Raw genomic sequence first — 20,451 nt, 5'->3', positions numbered from 1 at the left:
ATGTTTCTGTTATGCATTGTACTTTCTAAAGGGGTAACAATGAATGGATGAGTATTAAAGTATACACACTTGCCAACATACAGTACATTTATGTTCAAACAACATGTAAAAGTGAATTTTGATGATACGTGCCCTTTAAAACGGCATTAAAATAAAAATGTGCACTATTTATTTTGTTAGCGAACATTGCTAGACCAAAGGTGAACAATCAATCTCTACAAATTAATGAAACAAAAAAACAAACAAACAAACAAACAAACAAACCTTTAATTAAAATCTGGACATTTGCTTCTGGTCTGGAATGGCTTCCCTTCTTTGATGACGTTAGTTGGCGGCTTGGGCAGAATATCTTTAACAGTTAGTTTGCTGTGAGCGAGAGAGAAAATAAATAAAATCTATTCATTATTCCATTTCAGTTGGAAGTACATTACAATTCTGAAGTAAAGTTAGCATTATTTTCCAGTTCACGTGGACTTTATAGTGAAATCAGAGAACAAATATGTGTCATTTTGAACAAAATTTAATTGAAGTTCATTGGAGTTCACTTCAGGCCATGAAGTACTTTTTTATCATTTGCTTAGGGGTAAAAAGAAGTTTTGAAATGCCTTTGCAGCGGTGTACTGTTAACGAACGTCCTGATATGATCCACACTGATGAAAGCACTGATGAGATGAATATATTAAAGGGGTCATATGATACGATTTAAATTGTTCCTTTCTCTTTGGAGTGTTACAAGCTCATGGGGAATAAAAATGATCTGTAAAGTTGCAAAGGCTAAAGTCTCTAATCCAAAGACTCCGTCCGAAGCAGAGTCCAGCCCGGGGTTGTCACATGTGGTTGCCTCAATCACAATGGACGCTCTTTCGTAGAATCAGCCGGCCGCGCTGTTCTCAAGCCGGCCCACCTCTGCTCACTCAAGCCACTCTCCGCTCACTCTAGGCCTCCAGCCTCCAGCCTCCGCTCACTCCAGGCCGCGGTGTGTGTAGCTGTTGTGTTGAGAAAGCAAAACTACTTTGTTTGGTCTTATAAAAGAGGACACAGCTAAAAATCATGTTTATATAACGTTTATAAAAGGTTTCATATTTGTGTCTCGTCACTCCAGCCGGACAGGGCAGCACAATATGTTAAGGGGCGTAACATTTCTGTCAAACACTTGAGGTATTCGGCCAATCACAATGCACTGGATAGCTGGCCAATTAGAGCACACCTCACTTTTCAGACTGATGAGCCTTGTAAAAATCTGTGTGTTTCAGAAGGTGGGGCAATAATAATAACAATAATGTACAGTATGTGGAAAATATTGTGTTTTTTAACCTTAAACCACATAAACACATTTAATTACACCAAATCCACAAAATGATGTTCTTTTTAGCAGCATCATGTGACCCCTTTAATATGTGCTGCATGCTTTCCTTTAAATTATAAAATAATCACACACAAAAAAAAATTGTGCGAAAACAGCAGTAAAGAAAATCTGATTATAGTTATGTGGATGTCTTTGTCTGCTCTGCAATTCAGCATTCCAGTCATGTCACATATATTTATATAGCACTTTGTCCAATAGATTACTTTACAGTATAACAGCTTTGTAAGTATTGCTTTAATTTAGAATTACTCATTTTTTTGACAATGAAATCTTCCAAGCTAATGCTCCATAATTGTGAATCACCTACTCTTTATGTTTGCTCTTTCGTTTTCTTCAGAAATAGTCTCAGTGAGATCACACTGGTAGTCTGGCGTACGGGACCTTCTGTGAAGACCAAATTCGAGGGGTTGATCCATCATCCTTCTTACAAGTCTTCTAACTATGACACTCCAGTTTCCCCGCCTAAAGCCAAGAGGGGGGACAGAACAGTACCGCTTCCGCCTCTGCCCATACATCACCACACCAGCCATAGGACTGTAGTCAACGGCTCAGAGGGAGTGGGAGGTGGAGGGAGTGGAGCGGGAATCCTGTGGGGAGAACGGAGGACTGCAGTAGATGGCAAGACAAGCACTCAGACGCTTAGAGGGACGCGTGTGAAAGCATCAAACGGGGACAATTATATCATCCTGTCACCTGTTAACCCTGGAAGCCAGGTAGACGAAAGCATTGATCTTCAGTATGGGATCTCATGGCTAACTAATGTGTCAATATGGTGTCAAATTGTGATCAGAGATTTCCATGTGTTATGTGTAAATGTCTTTTTAAACATTTTTTCATTACCAAGTAGGCTACAGACAGTTGTTTGCTATTCTGGTCCTGGAGTGCCTCTGTCCTGCAAAGTTTAGTTCCATTGCCAATGGTAAAAAATCTAACCAAAGTCCTCAGGATTACTTGACAATTACAGGCAAATGTTTTTGATTAAGGATAGAGCTAAACTCTGCAGAATAGTGTGTTTTAAGGCAAAAATTATACATAAGACCTCACCATATTTGTAACATTTGTTTACAAAGGCAGCAACTTTTATTGTGCCACACAAAGAGTGCATGGAAAACTCATCTCACAATTAGTTCCAAAATCATTTGAGTTTACACATTAACAGTTTACACCTTTCATATTGTCTGCTCAACCAGTCCTGATATGTACAGTAGCAAAAACCAGGATGCAAGAATGTTTCAGCAATGAGCCTTTTTGTTAAATATTTAGGTTATAATAATTCTCATTTACAAACACCCGGAAACCATTTTATAATTTGTAACTATATTTTCTGTACAAATTAAAAAGCTGCCAGTGTAAAAGCACAAAGCAGTTTACTTTACATGCTTTTTATGGGTATGGTGTGAAAAAGGCAAAGCTTAATGATCATGAATCATTAAAGTATTGAGAAAATGCATCAGTATATCTTAAAGTGTAATTTGTCTCAATGTTTTCACTTATTAACTCTTCTAAATTTTCAGGCATTGGGCTCTATCTATGGAGACAAGCACAGGACATTAGGTAAGTCCCCTAATGGCTTCCCAGTGCCTAGACTGATCTACATCACTACAAGGAGCACTTTAATTAGAACTGTCCATATGCCAGAAAAAATTATAACACTATAATTGATACTTTAATGTATGCATACAGTACTGTATATACAGTATCATTTAATTAAAAGACATGAAACTGACAGTCACATTTTTGCACGTGCAATAACAATGACCAACTTTACTAAAAGGAAAACTTGGGAAGAGTGGGAGAACAGATCCATGCTGTAGACCATGCCCATTGAGAAATCAATGCCTTGCAGAAACACTCCTTTCTCTCAAACACAGGAGGAAGACATGACCTTGGTTGAATGACCTTTCACATTCACTTGTCATTGCCTTATACTTGACTCACAGATGATCTTTACCACCCAGTGAGAGCCGATACTTGGATATGGCTGACCCTTTTGAGTCCTTGAGCACAGAGGGAAATGGCCCAGCAAAAACATTTGCAAAATACAGCACACCAATTTCTCCTCTGAGGAAGAATACAAAAAAAAAACAAAAAACTTTTCAGCGCACATAATTGTTCAACCATTGAGAAGGCTGGGATGCTGTCCAAATAATATCCAAGAGTGCTTGGGACAGCCCCTGAAAATCTAGGAAGTCCTGCTCAAGGGTCTTACATGGAGCTTCCACCTCTCTGGCTGTGGATAGCAGTCCATTTGTGAATATTAATGAACACATGTTAGCATCTCAATGACTATTTGTGGACAAGAACATCCACTTCGAAAAGAGCCACAGTTAGAGAGTAGCAGAGAAAGTGTATTGTTTCTATGGAGGTAAACAGGGTCAACTCTGCTTTCTAAATACATCCCAAATCCTCAGAACCTTCGAAATATGAATCCTTCATCCCCTAAAGAAAGAGAACATGCTCTAGAATAGAACACGATCTGAACAGACAACAAAGCAGCGAATCAGAATCTGGTGCAAACAGCTTCCCCCATGGAAATTTATGTATGCCACCATTGCCGTGCAATACATTCAGATCAAAACATGAAAGTCCTGTATGTCTGCATAATAACTCTTGAGAACCAGGAGGACTGCTAACAGCTCTAGGCAATTGTATCACTGAGGTGAGGTGGTGAGGTGTCCAGGTGCCAAATACTGCACAGGGCTCCCCAGCCTGAGCTTGATGCGACTGGTGTAAAGACTTTGCACTTGTACTTTATCTAGCTTCCCTGCTCCTTCAGGGAGAACTTTCAAAAAGTATTTCATCTGATTGTGAACATCCATAGATACTTGGAGCCCGAAGTGGGGTGGAGCTCTTATAGCAGACAAACTTAACAGATAAGGCCACTTTAGATAGAGATGGTCATGTCAATTCATCCCCATAATCCTCGTGCTCATTTTCCCTTTCTTGCCTGTGCTGTTCCTGGGGTGCCATAGAGGTTGAATATTTATAAGGGGAATGGATTGGGTTCTGCTTCCACTTTAAAAAAAAAAATTACCCTGAATATTCTGAGCTTTGATGGGTGCTGCCACTAAAATGAGTGTGGTACTCACTTCTGCAATTACAGATGAAAACAGATAAAGCTTCAGTATTGGGTGGAGCTGGTGTAGGGTTGTATACAGGGTTAAAAAATTTATCCTTCTGACATTCCATAAAAGTGAAAAAACTGAAAATAGAACTTACCGAGAGTACTTTGAAAGCTGCTGTAAACTATTTTTGTGCCATTAGTGTAATGTATTCTGGAGAGTTTCTTGGCTTTAATCATTACTGGGGCACTGGCACCTTTTACAAAAGTTTCCCCGTATTTTGATACTCTTTTTTTTTTTTTTTTACTTTATACTGACATGCATATATGGATATGCAATCTCTTTATTGTAAATTTGATCCCAGGCTGCATGCACAATAAAGATCTGCTGTATTACTGATGAAACAATAGAAGACTTTCCTAGTTTCCTAAAATGCACTTAGGTAAATTCACCCTATCCAGTGCCCTTTTTGGGTTCTGTTTTACAAATTATCCCATTACTATTCCGATGTGAGAAACCACAGAAAATGATTTAAGAGTGTGAATTGAATCACATACAATACTAGATGCATTTGCAAAGACATTTGACTGATTAGATCATGAGAGTGATTAATTAGGGAATCTGGAATCAATTGATTATTAACAGCTGATAGAAAACACACAACATGACTGCTAAAATGCCATCAGAATGTTGCTTCTCAGGTTGTTAGGTAATCTCAATCGACAGACGAGGATTTAAACGTAGTATTATACTAGGGCACAGTGGTATTTCACCGGGGCGCATACCCCAGTAAAATAGGGGCTGATGACACCTTATTTGCAAGTGTTGCAAAAACAAATACGTTTCATATTCCTTTCATCTTCCATTGTTCGCAGAGAACAGTGGTAAAGTTTTCACCAGCTACCTGTTTGCAGAATCAAGTGTTGTCATATTGTCTCTTTTATACAAAGGAAAGAAAGGGCTTTTCATTTATCTGTTATCTGACTTAAATTTCACCTTTCTTTCTACCAGGTGGCCAGATGTTCCCCACACCTCAGGCATCTGTTCCACCCCCTCCAACTGCTAATGCCCAGTCAGCCCCTGGACTGGCAAGCAGAACCTGTTTTCTGCGTCGCTCTGCCAACAGCAAATCCAATACACAGCACAGCGGAAACTACCAACAGAACTTTGCCAACTACCAGAACTGCACCATTGTGAGGTCACACGTGCCTCATGCCAACTATGGTACCTACGTTAAAGTTACACCCAAAATCCTTATCTTCCCCATCTTTGTGCAGGTAAATCTCCCATATATTAAAAAAAAATAAAAAAATAAATTCCAAGCATTAAATAAAATGAATTGTCCAGATCTAGTAGTGATCTATTCTGAGATTCTTGTAACCACAAAATGGTTTGTTTGTTTTGCTGCATGACCCAGATTTTACATTGAACATTAAATGGCAGCCCAACACAGTACTTAACTTGTTTGTAGCGTTTTAAAAAGTCATTCGTAAACCTAAAATTCTTTAATATTACCATGAGCTGCATATTTTTGTAGGCAGATAGCATGTCACGCAACCAGTCTGATGTAGCCTGTGTACCTACAAAAACAATTTCAGAAATTGTAAGTTACAGTGTACTGTTTTAGAAAATAATGTGGTAAGAGATGGTATGTGTGTGGGTGAAGTACTCTGTAAAGAGACTTTATTGCAAGATTCAGCAATTTGCATATGTTAGTAGTGATTGTGTTTCATTTATAACCTTCTTCAAACATGGAGCCAATATTATACTGTAAATGTTATGAGTTAAAAGTGGTTTACCTTGTAATCTGATTATAAGTCTGTTTCTTTCTCTTCTGAAGCCTATAGATCTGTGTAGCCCAAACAGAACACTGATGATCTCTGAAGAAATGATTTTATATGAGAGCAAGCATTTTTCTATCAAGGTAAGAGACACTCTGCATATTGTGAATGTGCATTGAGGGCATTTTACGCTTGAAATCTTTATCAATGACCATTCTAAATGTAGTGCAATTTTATAAATTTATAAAAAACTAAATAAATAAATATGTGGAAAAACTATAAATTTTCAGCCCTCATTCTGGCCCTCTCTCTTAAAATGACCTGTTTTAAGGGGTGGGTCCTTTAAAGGGAAACTCTTTTTTGTCATTTTTTTGTCATTAATCACCATAAAAGCTTTGTTTGCCCTAATTTAACTGTCACCCCCGTCCCGTATACGGGACGCCTACATTTACTTCACTATATTACAATTAAATCTAATCTAATCTTGACAAACTATATATCGTTGGAAAGGTTTAAGACTCCCAATTATATATTTTACCAATGTTTTTTCTTAAAATACTATGTAGGAAAAGTAATAGATTAATTTATGACAAGAGTGCACCTTCAAAAATCTAAATCATAACAGGAGTTTTGTTTAAAAAAAGCCCTTTTCTCTATCACATTTTAGAAATCTTGAGACATTATATATCACCTGAAAACTTAAAATCTCAAAATTCATCCTTTAAAACCCATTTTAAAATCAGACATTGCATTACCATGTAAATGGTACATTAATATCATGTTACAAAATGTTTTCATTCATGAATTATAAAAATTTAAGTTTGAATCGTGACTATAAAGTCTATGTTCAAAAATGTGAGTAACAGTTAAAATTGACAATTTAAGATATTTTGGATGAAAACCAGGAGGCTTGTGACTGCCAAGTAAATTACACGGTCAAGGTCCAGAAAAGTATGAAAAGCATTGTCAGAATAGACCTTCTGCCATCAGTGGTTCACCCGTAACATTATGGAACATCAAGAATACTTTTTGTACGCGAAAAAAAACAAAAAAAAACTTTATTCAAATTGTTATTCAACATCACGTCCTTAAATTATTTAAAGTCAACTACCCAAAGTACAACAAAACAACAACAAAAATATATCCATCAGCATATATATTTTGTATGACTAAAACCATGACCTCAGGAATTACAAAATGCGTGTGAAAAATTCAATTAATGAGGCAAAGACCTTTCATCAAGGCCGTCAACCTCATTTATAAACTCTCTAATCTATCATACTCTTTGTTGTTTAATCTGTAGACTAATTTAACCCCCTAATTGGAATGCATGACTTTGTAAGATTACAAGCCAGAACAGAAAAGATACATGGGAAGGCAAATGGATTAATGTGATGGAATAAAGAAATGTTATATAACCTTTACCCAGAAGGCTTCTCAAGTTAAGAATGGTATTACATAAAGCAAAGATCTGAAAATTTCACAAACTCTGACCTTCATTTACTTATACAGCTGGCAGGCTATATTACAAGTGCTGAAGAGAGAAAGACCAGAGTCAGCATCTGGCCAGAGTGGTTCTGTCACCTGATGAGGCACACAGTATTTTTGTTTCATGCCCTTTGTGGACATTGTGGAGTGAATAATCACATCAGGATTTCGATAAGTCATATGAAATATATCCCAAATCTAGGAGTCCTATATACACTATATACCTATATACATGCAGGAGCTGGTTGCTTAGGACCAACTTAAGACCAGCACATGACCAGCTTAAGCCAGCACCCATGCTTCAAAACATACCTAACCTGCATATGCTGGACTTTATTTTGTAAGTGTTCTTTGTATGACAGTGTCATAAGCCCATGATTATCTACATATTTTCAAAAGATGACCTTTCAGAGCTCTGCCATACTTGTGAGGAGCAACATACACAACTGATCAATGGGTGTATAGGTGGGTGGGCAAATCATACACTAGTAGGAGTAATTGTTCTCGTGAAACATGCTATTAACTAACAGGCTGTAGAGAATGGTTCCCCTGAGACTGTGTGGGCAGACCCTCCATGTCTGGTAGACACAGCTGCCGTGCATGAACATTGTTTGTAAAACATGCTTATATTGATTGTTTTGTATTCTTCTGACAATTTGAAGAAGCCTGTAACTAGGGCTTGCATAAACTAGTCGAGTAGTCGGGTGATCGATTACTTCAACCACTAGTCGACGCTGTCGGAAACAATCGACTAGTTGAGCATGCATTAAGCATAATGCATGCACTGAATGTAATTTCTATGACTTCTATGTTGCATGTAAAATTTAAATATGTAATGTAATAATTAGGGGTGTGCTCGATGCAGAATAGCTTACTTTATTCAAAATGGCACAGATAATGGATTCAAAAACAAATAACGGACAAAGAATAATTCTGCCTGAATATTCGGATGAGGCTTGCACAGTCCGGTGTTTGCCAGATAACAGCTGAGTCAGGGGGCATAAGCGCAATATTATGCACAGACCTCTAAAGTCACGAGTGTGAAGTGAATGAATGTAAACTTTATGAATGAAAAGAGCACAAATCAAATTGCTGTTGTCTCTCCGTGCATCTCTCAGAAATCAGAGCTTGGCAAAATTAATATAATCTATAATAGTATGTCACACATGTAACATTATTTGTATATATTTAAAAGGCAATGATTTAAACCTTTGGCTACGATGTGATACGAATTAATGGAGATGCCAGATGGTGCTAAAATGCAGCCCTTACCCTGTAAACACAGTAAATAAAGCAGCTGTTACTTTCTAAACCAGCGGTTCCCAAACTTTTTTTCCTGCGCACCCCCTTCTATGTCCCAACCGAGTTGGCGCACCCCCAATCCCCACTTTAAAAAAACGCAACAAAGCTGTCTTTTATCGCCATATAAAGAGTCACAAAGAACAAAGAACATCAACAAAGTTTCAATACTGTATAATGCAACAAAGCTACGCACAAGCTTCCACTTTTAAGAGGATGAGTGACAGACACGGGCACAACCCGCGGCCCGTCACCAATTCAAATGCGTCCCACCATCCTGAACACAATTATTATTATTTTTTTCAGTTTTACAATTATTATTATTTTTACATTAATTTAAACATTTACTTAAGAAATATCATCATCATGGGAGAGTGTGTGCGGAGGCTCTGAGAGGACAAACGCGTACCTCCCATTTTTTATGACCGCGCGGACAGCTGCGCGTGGTCAGTAGGCTTCAAAAGCACAATTGCACATGTGGAGGCAGTGTGAAGAAGCCCATTGCTACTCGAACCTGTGCAATCCGCTTGCACTTGGACTTGGACCATAGTTGCGGCCCAGTGGAAAAAAAGGTTGAGAACCACTATAACATAACGGTTATGGAAATTAGAATGACAGTACATTGAATTAAATTACAATGAAGTTACAAACGATCCACATCATTAAAGATAATAAGCTCCGAAATATATGAAATTAATAAAAATGAGGATCAATCTGAAACTTTTCAAGTGCAACAATAAAATTAGCCTACACACGATCCACAACATAATTAATTTGCAAAGAGCATAGGCTCAAACATAAAATAAAATGAAAGAGGATATCTGGAACTTTTCAAGTGCAGCGCAAAAGTCACTCAGACTGCAGCGAGAGAGAGATTTCCTCAAGATTTTTTATTTGCTCATTTTCTTTCTCTATTCTTTTCGTCTCTGTTGCCTCCAAATTCTCACTCTCTCTTGGCCCCTCTCCTCCTGACTAACAACTTTATCATAAAGATGTCCCACTTGACAGTTTCTCTGATTTCAGCCAGTTATGTCACATCCACACAAGGAGAGGAGAAGACGGGTAAGTATTTTCGTGAAGCTTTATTAACATAGGACTTCAACAGAGCTGGTAAGTGTGGTCACAGACGGTGAATCTTCAAGCACTGATCAATAGGTGAGTTCAAGCACTAAGCTAGGCCAGACAACAAAGAGTCACTTCCCTTAATCGCTGTGTCTGAATCTCCACAGAGTCACAATACGGTCCACAAGGAGCAGGCAGAAGATCCACAAAGAGTGTCCATGCAATCTTGATTCCAGCCGGTGAGTGAATGAGTGAGGTGAGTATTTAAAGGTGTGGTAATTGCTGGTGCAGGTGCAGGTAATCAGTATTCAGGTGACGGTTCACGTGAGCGGTGCATGGGAGATTGAGTGGATGGTGACTGGCAATGGTGACTGGGGCTGAGGGAACGAGCTGAGGGTGTGACACTACCCCCCCCCCCCCACGGGTGACTCCAGGCATCCTAGAGCGGCGACGGGGACGACCACGACCTCTGGGAGCCGGGCGGTCTGGGTGTTGTCGGTGGAAATCTTCGAGGAGAGCCGGATCCAGGATGTCATTGTGTGGTACCCACGACCTCTCTTCGGGACCGAACCCCTCCCAATCTATGAGGTATTCCAGGTGGCCGTCCCGCCGCCGGGAGTCGAGGATCTCTTGGACCTGGTAGATGTTGTCTCCGAGGATCTCGGGTTGGTCTGGAGGGGGAGGCGGTTCTGGTTCTGTGGAGGAAGGAGAAACTGGATCAGTGTGACGTTTTAGCAGTGAGACGTGAAACGTGGGTGAGATCCGGTAGCGTGGTGGTAGGTCCAGGCGGTAGGTGACGGGATTTATCTGAGAATGGATGGTGAACGGCCCTATGTAGCGGGGACTCAGCTTTTTGCAGGGCAGTCGGAGGCGGATATCCCGAGTGGAGAGCCAAACCTTGTCTCCAGGTAGATAGACGGGATTAGGCGATCTGCGTCGGTTAGCGGTCTCTGTATGCCTCCGAACTGCCCGTTGGAGATGGATGTGAGCCGAGTCCCACACCCTCTCGCTCTCCTGGAACCAGTGATCTACCGCGGGCACTTCAGAGACTTCTCCTGACCAGGGAAACAGCGGTGGTTGATAGCCTAAAACACATTGAAAAGGGGTTAAGCCTGTAGTGGTTTGGCGAAGGGAGTTTTGGGCATACTCAGCCCACGGCAGATACTGGCTCCAGGTATCCTGATGTTGGGAGCAGTAAGTACGGAGGTACCGTGAGATCTCTTGAATCTTCCGCTCGGTCTGGCCGTTGGTCTGAGGATGATATCCAGAAGATAAACTGACGGATGTTCCGAGGAGTTGGAAGAACGCTCGCCAGACCCTGGAGATAAACTGAGGTCCTCTGTCCGAGACAATGTCCTCTGGAGTGCCATAATTCCGGAACACGTTGGTGAAGAGGGCTTCGGCGGTCTCGAACGCTGTGGGAAGACCCTTTAATGGGATTAGTTTGCAGAATTTAGAAAAACGATCAACAACAACTAGAATGGTAGTGTACCCCCTTGAGGGGGGAAGGTCAGAGGCGAAATCCACCCCTAGATGGGTCCAGGGTCGGCGAGGAATGGGCAGTGGTTGTAATTTACCCACGGGAAGTTGACGAGGTGTGGTGGTAACGGCGCAGACCGAGCATCCGAGGATGTACCGGGTAACGTCACGAACCATGTTAGGCCACCAGTACTTCTGCTGGATGAGCGAGAGGGTTCGCCTGCTGCCAGGGTGTCCTGAGCCAGGTGACGTGTGCGTACTTTCCAGTAGGGGGAGTCGCTGGTTGGTGGGCACGTACATTAGACCCGTGGGTACCTCCGGAGGTGCAGGCTCCTCGAGGGTGGCGGCTCGAATTTCCTCGTCGATCTGCCAGAGGATAGGCGCGAGGAAGACGGAGGGTGGTAGAATTGAATCAGGCTTGTTGGTGTCTGGTTCTGGTGAGTACATACGGGACAGGGCATCTGCTTTAGTGTTCTTGTGACCTGGCTGATACGTGATCTGGAAATTAAAGCGAGCAAAGAAGAGTGACCACCGAGCCTGACGAGCATTGAGTCTTTTGGCATTCTGCAGATATTGGAGATTTTTGTGGTCGGTGACAACAGTGAATGGGAACTGAGCTCCCTCTAGCCAGTGCCGCCACTCCTCAAGGGCGAGTTTAATGGCCAACAACTCACGGTCTCCGATTCCATAATTGCATTCGGCAGGAGAGAGTTTCTTAGAGAAGTACGCACACGGATGGAGTGAGCAAGGTTCACCAGACCTTTGGGATAGCACGGCTCCAATGCCGTGATTGGCCGCATCCACCTCTACCACGAAAGGCTTGGACGGGTCAGGATGTCGAAGAATGGGCGCTGAGGTGAAGAGGTGTTTAAGATGGCTGAAGGCTTCTCGAGCTTGGGGTGTCCAGCGCAGCCGGCGCTGACCTCCTTTTAGGAGGGATGTTAGAGGAGCCGAGTGCAGGCTGTAGTTCTTGATAAAGCGCCGATAGAAATTGGCAAAGCCAAGGAAACGCTGGAGTTCTTTCACCGTTGTGGGCTCCGCCCAGTTGGTCACAGCATCTACTTTGGCTGACTCCATCTGAACTCCCTCCGCAGAGATCACGTATCCGAGGAAGGAGACGGTAGTGCAGTGAAACTCACACTTCTCAGCTTTTAGGTAGAGGTGGTGGTCTCGGAGTCGTTGTAGAACGTGGCGGACATGGGTTTGGTGTTCTTCTATGTTCCGGGAGTAGATCAGGATATCGTCTATGTAGACAATGACGAATTGGTGGAGATAATCACGGAATATTTCGTTCATGAAACTCTGGAAGATGGATGGACTGTTAGCAAGCCCATAGGGCATAACCTGATATTCGTAGTGCCCGGCAGGGGTGATGAAAGCAGTCTTCCACTCGTCTCCCTCTCGGATACGGATCAGATTGTAGGCACTGCGGAGGTCGAGTTTGGTGAACACCTTGGCTTCGCGCAGTTCCTCCAGAGCCGCCGGAACGAGTGGTAATGGGTAGGCGAACTTGACGGTGGCGTCATTTAGCACTCGATAGTCGATGCATGGTCGAAGTCCGCCATCCTTTTTGGGGACGAAGAAGAAACTGGATGCAGCTGGAGATGTGGATGGTCTGATGAACCCCTGATCGAGAGCCTCCTGGATGTATTCCTCCATCGCCACCTGCTCAGGACGGGAGAGTGGATATATTTTCCCATGTGGTAGCTTGGCACCTGGCAGCAGGTCGATACAACAGTCCCAGGGCCGATGTGGTGGTAATCGGGTGGCTTGTTCCTTGCTGAACACATCGGAGTAGGAGGAGTAAAGGGCAGGTCTTCCTATGGAGGTGGAGTGCAATTGAAGGTGCGGTGGCTCAGACTGTGAACTCTGGACTGGTGAACGGTGAATGTGACTCTGGCATCCCGGATCCCATGCCTGGATCTCCCCTGTGCTCCAGTTGATTTGTGGGTTATGTTGGGCCAGCCACGGCCTACCCAGGACGACGTCAACGGTAGCGCGAGGAAGTACGAGGAGGGCCAGTTGTTCCCGGTGTCCGTGGGGCAGAACGAGTTCCAGCTCGTGTGTCCTTCTAGTTATTTTGCCTCCCCCTAACGGTGATCCTTGGATGGTAGTGATACGGTAGGTGGTCTCATTCTGGGTGATGGGTATACAGTGCTTGGTTACGAAGTGAGATGAGATGAAGTTGCTTGCGGCTCCGGAATCCACCAGGACATGGATGGGAAGATTACGTGAGTTAATTGTTATCTGGGCTTTGATATGAGGTATGTGAGATACAGATGGGGTAATGGAAACTGTACTCACCATTGGGCGAGGCGGACGGACCGGGCAGGCGTGGATCAGGTGAGTGGCCTCGCCACAGTATAAACACAGCCGCTGCTGGATGCGGCGTCTCCGTTCAGAGGCATCTAGGCGGTAGGAGTCGGTGATCATGGGTTCCTCCTGGTTTCGTTGAGGCGAGGGCGTTCTGGCTGATGGAGAGATGGTATATGAAGCCGGGGAGGCACAAGCCGAGAGGTGCTGAGCAACATTTATAGTTTTTCTGATGAATGTCTCGAGATTGACATTATCGTCGTAAATGACCATTTGCTTTCTGATCTGGGGCTTTAAACCTTTACGGTATGCAGCTAGCAGGGCAGTTTGGTTCCAACCACTGGTGGCGGCTAATGTCCGGAAACGGAGAGTGTAGTCGTGAATTTCCGTGGCTCCCTGGCGGAGATTTAAGAGTTCATCATGGGTTGAAAGAGGAGTTAGAGCCACCCCGAACACTTCCTGGAGGTGGGTGGTGAAGGCATCGAATGAGGAGAGAACCGGACTCTGGGAGTTCCAAAGAGCCTCTGCCCATTGTAGCGCTCGTCCGGTGAGGAGAGAGATCACAAAGGCGACTTTGGTGGCCTCATTGGGGAATTTACTGGTATTCGCGTTGACGAACAGTGAGCACTGTAGAATAAACCCACTGCAGCCACTCGGTTCACCCGTATAGCATGCGGGACGTGCAAGGGGCGTGTTGTTGGTGGTGGAAGCACTAGTTTCGGTGGGTGGTGAAACTGACTGTATTACTTGGCGGAGGGCAGTCACCATTTCGGTGAACGGGTCCGAAGCCGCTCCCTGAGCAGCAGCGTTAACATCCATGGGAGATATGAAGTTCTGTTTTTTCGGGGCTGGAATCCTGTCACATCCACACAAGGAGAGGAGAAGACGGGTAAGTATTTTCGTGAAGCTTTATTAACATAGGACTTCAACAGAGCTGGTAAGTGTGGTCACAGACGGTGAATCTTCAAGCACTGATCAATAGGTGAGTTCAAGCACTAAGCTAGGCCAGACAACAAAGAGTCACTTCCCTTAATCGCTGTGTCTGAATCTCCACAGAGTCACAATACGGTCCACAAGGAGCAGGCAGAAGATCCACAAAGAGTGTCCATGCAATCTTGATTCCAGCCGGTGAGTGAATGAGTGAGGTGAGTATTTAAAGGTGTGGTAATTGCTGGTGCAGGTGCAGGTAATCAGTATTCAGGTGACGGTTCACGTGAGCGGTGCATGGGAGATTGAGTGGATGGTGACTGGCAATGGTGACTGGGGCTGAGGGAACGAGCTGAGGGTGTGACAAGTTAAGCATATTTATAATATATATTATAGAATGAATGAAACGAGTTGGCACGCATATTAACCAGCAGTAGAAGAACAGTGCGTTGAAGACAGCATCTGTCTTCTACGTTTCCATCGAAAACTAATAAATTATAGTTTTTATTTAAAGGGACAATAAGTAAATTTTTAGGTATTTTATTATCTAAAATCAATATTTTTATTCATAAATATGCCCTCAATGGTGTACAAATACATATGCCAATGTTTAAACTAATCCTCGTAAATGAAGAATTTATTATCTTTATATACATGGGACAGGAAGGTCGACGGAGGCTTCCATGTAGTTCCGCCATCTTGCAAAACTATAATAGCAGAGAGGGACAAAAAGTACTAAGCCAACGCGTTTCCACAACGCGTTTTCGGTCAGAGCCAGAAACGCAGGTGCAGATCAGTGAGAGGTGCTTGAAACTGCACCGGCAAGTTTAAAAGTCTGGATTACATTCTTATTATGGACCATACATATGCCGCGCCACAGGAGAAGAAAACATCGTCGCCAAAACAGTCAAAAATAGAACGTAAAAGGAAACATGACCGTAGATTACAGAAAACAAGAGTTAATGTCGAGGAAGCTTTTTCTAGGTGGAAAGAGTTAATGCTGGATAAAGATTTCAAAAGAGACGCTGAACTGGCCTGTTTTCTTCTCGACAGTTAAGTCAGTGTTTGATGATGATATCTAACAATGCACATAATTCAAAAAATATAACGAATAAAGAAGACATAACTACTAATTACAATATTTCATGTTTTCCACAGTCAGTAATTCATATGTAACATTCGTTTGTTAGTTGTCATGTTGCAGTTTGTTTGAAATAACACACCTGTTCACCTGAAGGAAAACTCCACGAAGTGCTATTAGAAGACATCCTGTCAAAGCTTTTTGGTACATATCGCCTATCGTAGATGCAACGCGCATTTGAAAAAGCGAGGCGCTGGAGAGCAAAATTAGTTTGAACCCAAAATACAATTTCACCACTAGATGGGAGTAATTCCTACTTACAGTCCCTTTAAAATAAAAGCGATTACAAAGAAAATGTTTACTGTTCATGTTTTTATATTGTATGGAAAAATCCCATTAAAAAAAGACAGACCGCCATTACATTTTTCCTCTCGCGCACCCCCTGGTGGCAGCTTGCGTACCCCTGGGGGTGCGCACACCACACTTTGGGAATCCCTGTTCTAAACCATATTTAAATAATTTTGAATAACCATTTAGATTTGTGTTTTCCCTATGGTGTTTATTACAGAGCCAACTACTGAAATATTTAGACTTAATAGGCTATTTTGTCACAGTGTCTGGGTTGTGTTCCCTGGGGTTCCACTAGATGTCCTCCTTTCTCACGGTCTCTGTCACCAGATCACTTCCTGTTCCCTTATTTGGTCACCTTCCTCCTTGTTGTGTAATTGATTGTTTCCCCACCTGTCTCCTGTTTCCTCATTATCCTTCTATGTATAAATACCCAGTCTGTCTTAGTCTGTGTTACGGAGTCCTTGTTTAATGTCAGTGTATTATTTATGTCATCCTTGCCTTGTCTTGCCTTGCCCCGTGTTCGTGTCCTGTTTATGTCCCGATTTGGATTCTCTGGTTTTGACCCTGCATGGACTGTTACCTCTCTGGATTATCCCTTAAATAAATCATTCTTACCTGCAATTGGTTCTCTCGCCGTGCATCAACCATCACGTAACGTGACAGAAGGACTCCGTCCCAAAGAGAACCAGCGGTATGTCATTTTTCCGTTCCCCAGCCAAGATGGCGGAGAGGCGAGCCAGATATCTGAGGTTAATCGCCCTCCGCCAAGAGGACAATGAAGTGGGTGCCCTGGCTCAGGTGTTCTGGTCCCTGGTAGAGGGCATGGGGTACAACGACACGGCCCTTAAAGATTATTTTAATGGCGGTCTGGATGATCCAGTGTCTCTGGAGGATATGGCGCAGGTAGAGACACTGGAATTCTGGGAATTCGTGCGCTACCTGCAGCATCGGGGTCGGTGGGATGCCCCAGCCACTCCTGTCTCTTCCAGCGGGGTGGTCGTCAGCCCAGCACCACTGCACAAGATGGCCGCCAGCCCAGCGCCACAACACAAGATGGCCGCCAGCTTAGAGCCACAGCACAAGATGGCCGCCAGCCCAGCGCCACAGCACAAGATGGCCGCCAGCCCATAGCAACAACACAAGATGGCCACCAGCTTAGAGCCACAGCACAAGATGGCCGCCAGCTTAGAGCCACAGCACAAGATGGCCGACCCAACGTCTGAGTCGCCAGTCAAGGTGCCCCCGACTCGCCATCGTAGAGGGCGGAGGAAGAGGGGACAGGATTGTACCATTCCTCAAAGCCTGGAGAAAGTTCCCGAGCGGGCTGCTGCCGTCCAGGAGGACGTTCTCGAGCGGGCCGCTGCGGTCCAGGAGGACGTTCCCGAGCCGGCCGCTGTCGTCCAGGAGGACGTTCCCGAGCGGGCCGCTGCCGTCCAGGAGGACGTTCCCGAGCGGGCCGCTGCCGTCCAGGGTGACGTTCTCGAGTGGGCCGCTGCCGTCCAGGGGGCCGTCCTCGAGCGGGCCGCTGTCGTCCAGGAGGACGTTCCCGAGCGGGCCGCTGCCGTCCAGGAGGACATTCACGAGCGGACCGCTGCCGTCCCCGAGGCGGTACCCGAGGCGGTGCCCGAGGTGGTGCCCGATGCTGTTCCAGTGACCGAGGTGGTGTCCGATGCCGAGGCGGTGCCCGAGGCTGTTCCTGAGGCCGAGGTGGTGCCTGATGCCGAGGCGGTGCCCGAGGCTGTTCCTGAGGCCGAGGTGGTGCCCGATGCCGAGGCGGTGCCCGAGGTCATTCCCGATGCGGTAACCGATGCTGTTCCGGAGACCGAGGCGGTGCCCGATGTCGAGGCGGTGCCCGATGCGGTTCCGGAGGCCGAGGCGGTGCCCGAGGCCGTTCCCGATGCTGTGTCCGAGACCGCACCTGAGGCCGTTACAGAGGCGGTGCCTGAGGCCATTCCCGATGCAGTGTCCGAGGTCGCTCCCGATGCCTCGACCGAGGCGGTGCCCGAGACTGTTCCAGAGACAGTGCCCGAAGCCAAGGCGCCTCAGGTCTTCACAGACAGTCCAGAGTCGGGTCAGGTTCCGGTGGACTCTCCGGAGTCGGGTCAGGTTCTGGTGGACTCTCCGGAGTCGGGTCACATTCCGGTGGACTCTCCGGAGTCGAGTCAGGTTCCGGTGGACCCTCCGGAACCAAGTCAAGTCACTGGGGGGTCTGCTGCTCCGTCCTGGGGGACTCCGGCCTCAACCACGGGGGCGTGTGGGTCATCTGCTCCACCCTGGGGGACTCCGACGTCGACCACGAGGACGTGGTGGTCGTCCGCTCTGCCCTGGGGGACTCTGGCGGCGACCACGAGGACGTGGTGGTCTTCCGCTCCGCCCTTGAGGGCTCTGGCTCTGACCACACGGATATGGTGGTCATCTGCTCCGCCCTGGGGGACTCTGGCGGCGACCACAAGGACGTGGTGGTCATCCGCTCCGCCCTGGGGGACTCTGGCGGTGACCACAAGGCCGTGGCAGTCTTCCGCTCCGCCCTGGAGGACTCTGGCTTTGACCACATGGCCGTGGTGGTCTTCCGCTCCACCCTGGAGGTCGCTGGCTTTGACCACACGGCTGTGGTGGTCCTCTGCTCCGCCCTGGTGGGTGCTTCAACATGCCCTTCTTGGACTTCTGTCTGGTGTTCTTGGTTTCTGTTTTGTTGCTGTCTGTTCCCCCCAGTTAGTCTTGCCCTCCATCCCTCCCCCTGAACCTCCTCTGTTCCTCCTCCCTCCTGGTTCTCCCTGTTTTATGTTACATTTCTGGTGTTTATTCCCCATGTTTTTCTTTTCCGGCCCTCCGTCCCTCCCCCTGAGCCTCCACCTGTCCTCCTCCCTCCTGGTCTCTGTGTTGTGTCTTGTCTTGGAGCATCTGGGAGCCGCTCCGTAGAGGGGGGGTACTGTCACAGTGTCTGGGTTGTGTTCCCTGGGGTTCCACTAGATGTCCTCCTTTCTCACGGTGTCTGTCACCAGATCACTTTCTGTTCCCTTATTTGGTCACCTTCCTCCTTGTTGTGTAATTGATTGTTTCCCCACCTGTCTCCTGTTTCCTCATTATCCTTCTGTGTATAAATACCCAGTCTGTCTTAGTCTGTGTTACGGAGTCCTTGTTTAATGTCAGTGTATTATTCATGTCCGTCATCCTTGCCTTGTCTTGCCTTGCTTTGCCTTGCCCCGTGTTTGTGTCTTGTTTATGTTCCGATTTGGATTCTCTGGTTTTGACCCTGCATGGACTTGCTGCTGCTGCTCTTGTTAAATTTCAGCCTCTGGATCTGATTCTGGATCATAAATATACGGCTGAATCTGACTGTTAGCCATGGTTTGTTTTGGATGATGGTTTTTTCCTCACGGTAATGTCACAGCTTCCAGACGCTGACAACGCAAAAGCCTACTCGTGCTCATGATTCTTTAGCTCCGCCCACACGTCACACCTCCAGACGCTTGTGTTTTTCCGGGAAAAAACGGTACAGACTATCTTTCTCTTATAAATATAATAAAACTAAATACTTTTTGGAGTTATGAAGGATGCAGTACTACTCTATAGGTACTCAAGATTAACAGGATATTGAGTGGAAACGAGCATTTCACCCCCCCTTTAACGTATCTTTTGTATCAAGATATTCATATCAATGGATTTTTATAATTTTATCAATAAGCAATTTAGATTTTTAGACCCCTTAACCTACTAATTTTCTAGTGAATATAAAAGGATATAAAACGCAATTGACTGAAATATGCAGGAAAATAATCATTTTACAATATAGCATTAAAATATTTGTATAGGCTCTAATCCCACTCCTACCCATAAAATGTGAAAGAAAGTGAAATGCTGCGACACTCCGGGGAGCAGTTGGGGGTTCAGTGCCTTGCTCAAGGGAACCTAAGTCATGGTTATTGCTGGTCCGAGACTCATACCCACAACCCTAGTTACTTCTCTGGATTATCCCTTAAATAAATCATGCTTACCTGCAATTGGTTCTCTCGCCGTGCATCAACCATCACGTAACATGTAATATTTATCTTCAAACATTCATTTTTTTTTTTTTACAAATGCCCTAGATATTGTTTGAAAGTGTTTTGATCTTTTATTGTTCATTCACACTTGACATTATGGCTTCATTAGTTAACATAAACTGCCAATGAAAAAATTCTGAACATTCATTAATGTTAGGTATTCCAATAATTAACAACACATTGTTAAAATTTAAAGTTT

At 44.7% G+C, this 20,451-nt stretch overlaps 1 protein-coding gene across 2 annotated transcripts in view; it reads left to right on the top strand.

Moving 5' to 3' along the window:
* The window catches only part of rgs3a (regulator of G protein signaling 3a), a 181,509-nt gene that overhangs the window by 19,583 nt on the left and 141,475 nt on the right, over positions 1-20,451 (top strand). For both annotated transcript variants that reach the window (XM_052556605.1, XM_052556606.1), the window contains exons 5-8: positions 1,704-2,079; positions 2,881-2,920; positions 5,440-5,705; positions 6,269-6,352. In XM_052556605.1, coding sequence (XP_052412565.1) covers positions 1,704-2,079; positions 2,881-2,920; positions 5,440-5,705; positions 6,269-6,352 — 766 coding nt within the window. The remainder of the gene's footprint in view (positions 1-1,703; positions 2,080-2,880; positions 2,921-5,439; positions 5,706-6,268; positions 6,353-20,451) is intronic.

Source organism: Carassius gibelio, chromosome B5, assembly GCF_023724105.1.
Source record: "Carassius gibelio isolate Cgi1373 ecotype wild population from Czech Republic chromosome B5, carGib1.2-hapl.c, whole genome shotgun sequence".
NCBI classification, from domain to species: Eukaryota; Metazoa; Chordata; class Actinopteri; order Cypriniformes; family Cyprinidae; genus Carassius; species Carassius gibelio.
The sequence above is the reverse complement of the archived record's forward strand: the minus strand, read 5'-3'. Positions and strand labels throughout refer to the sequence as shown.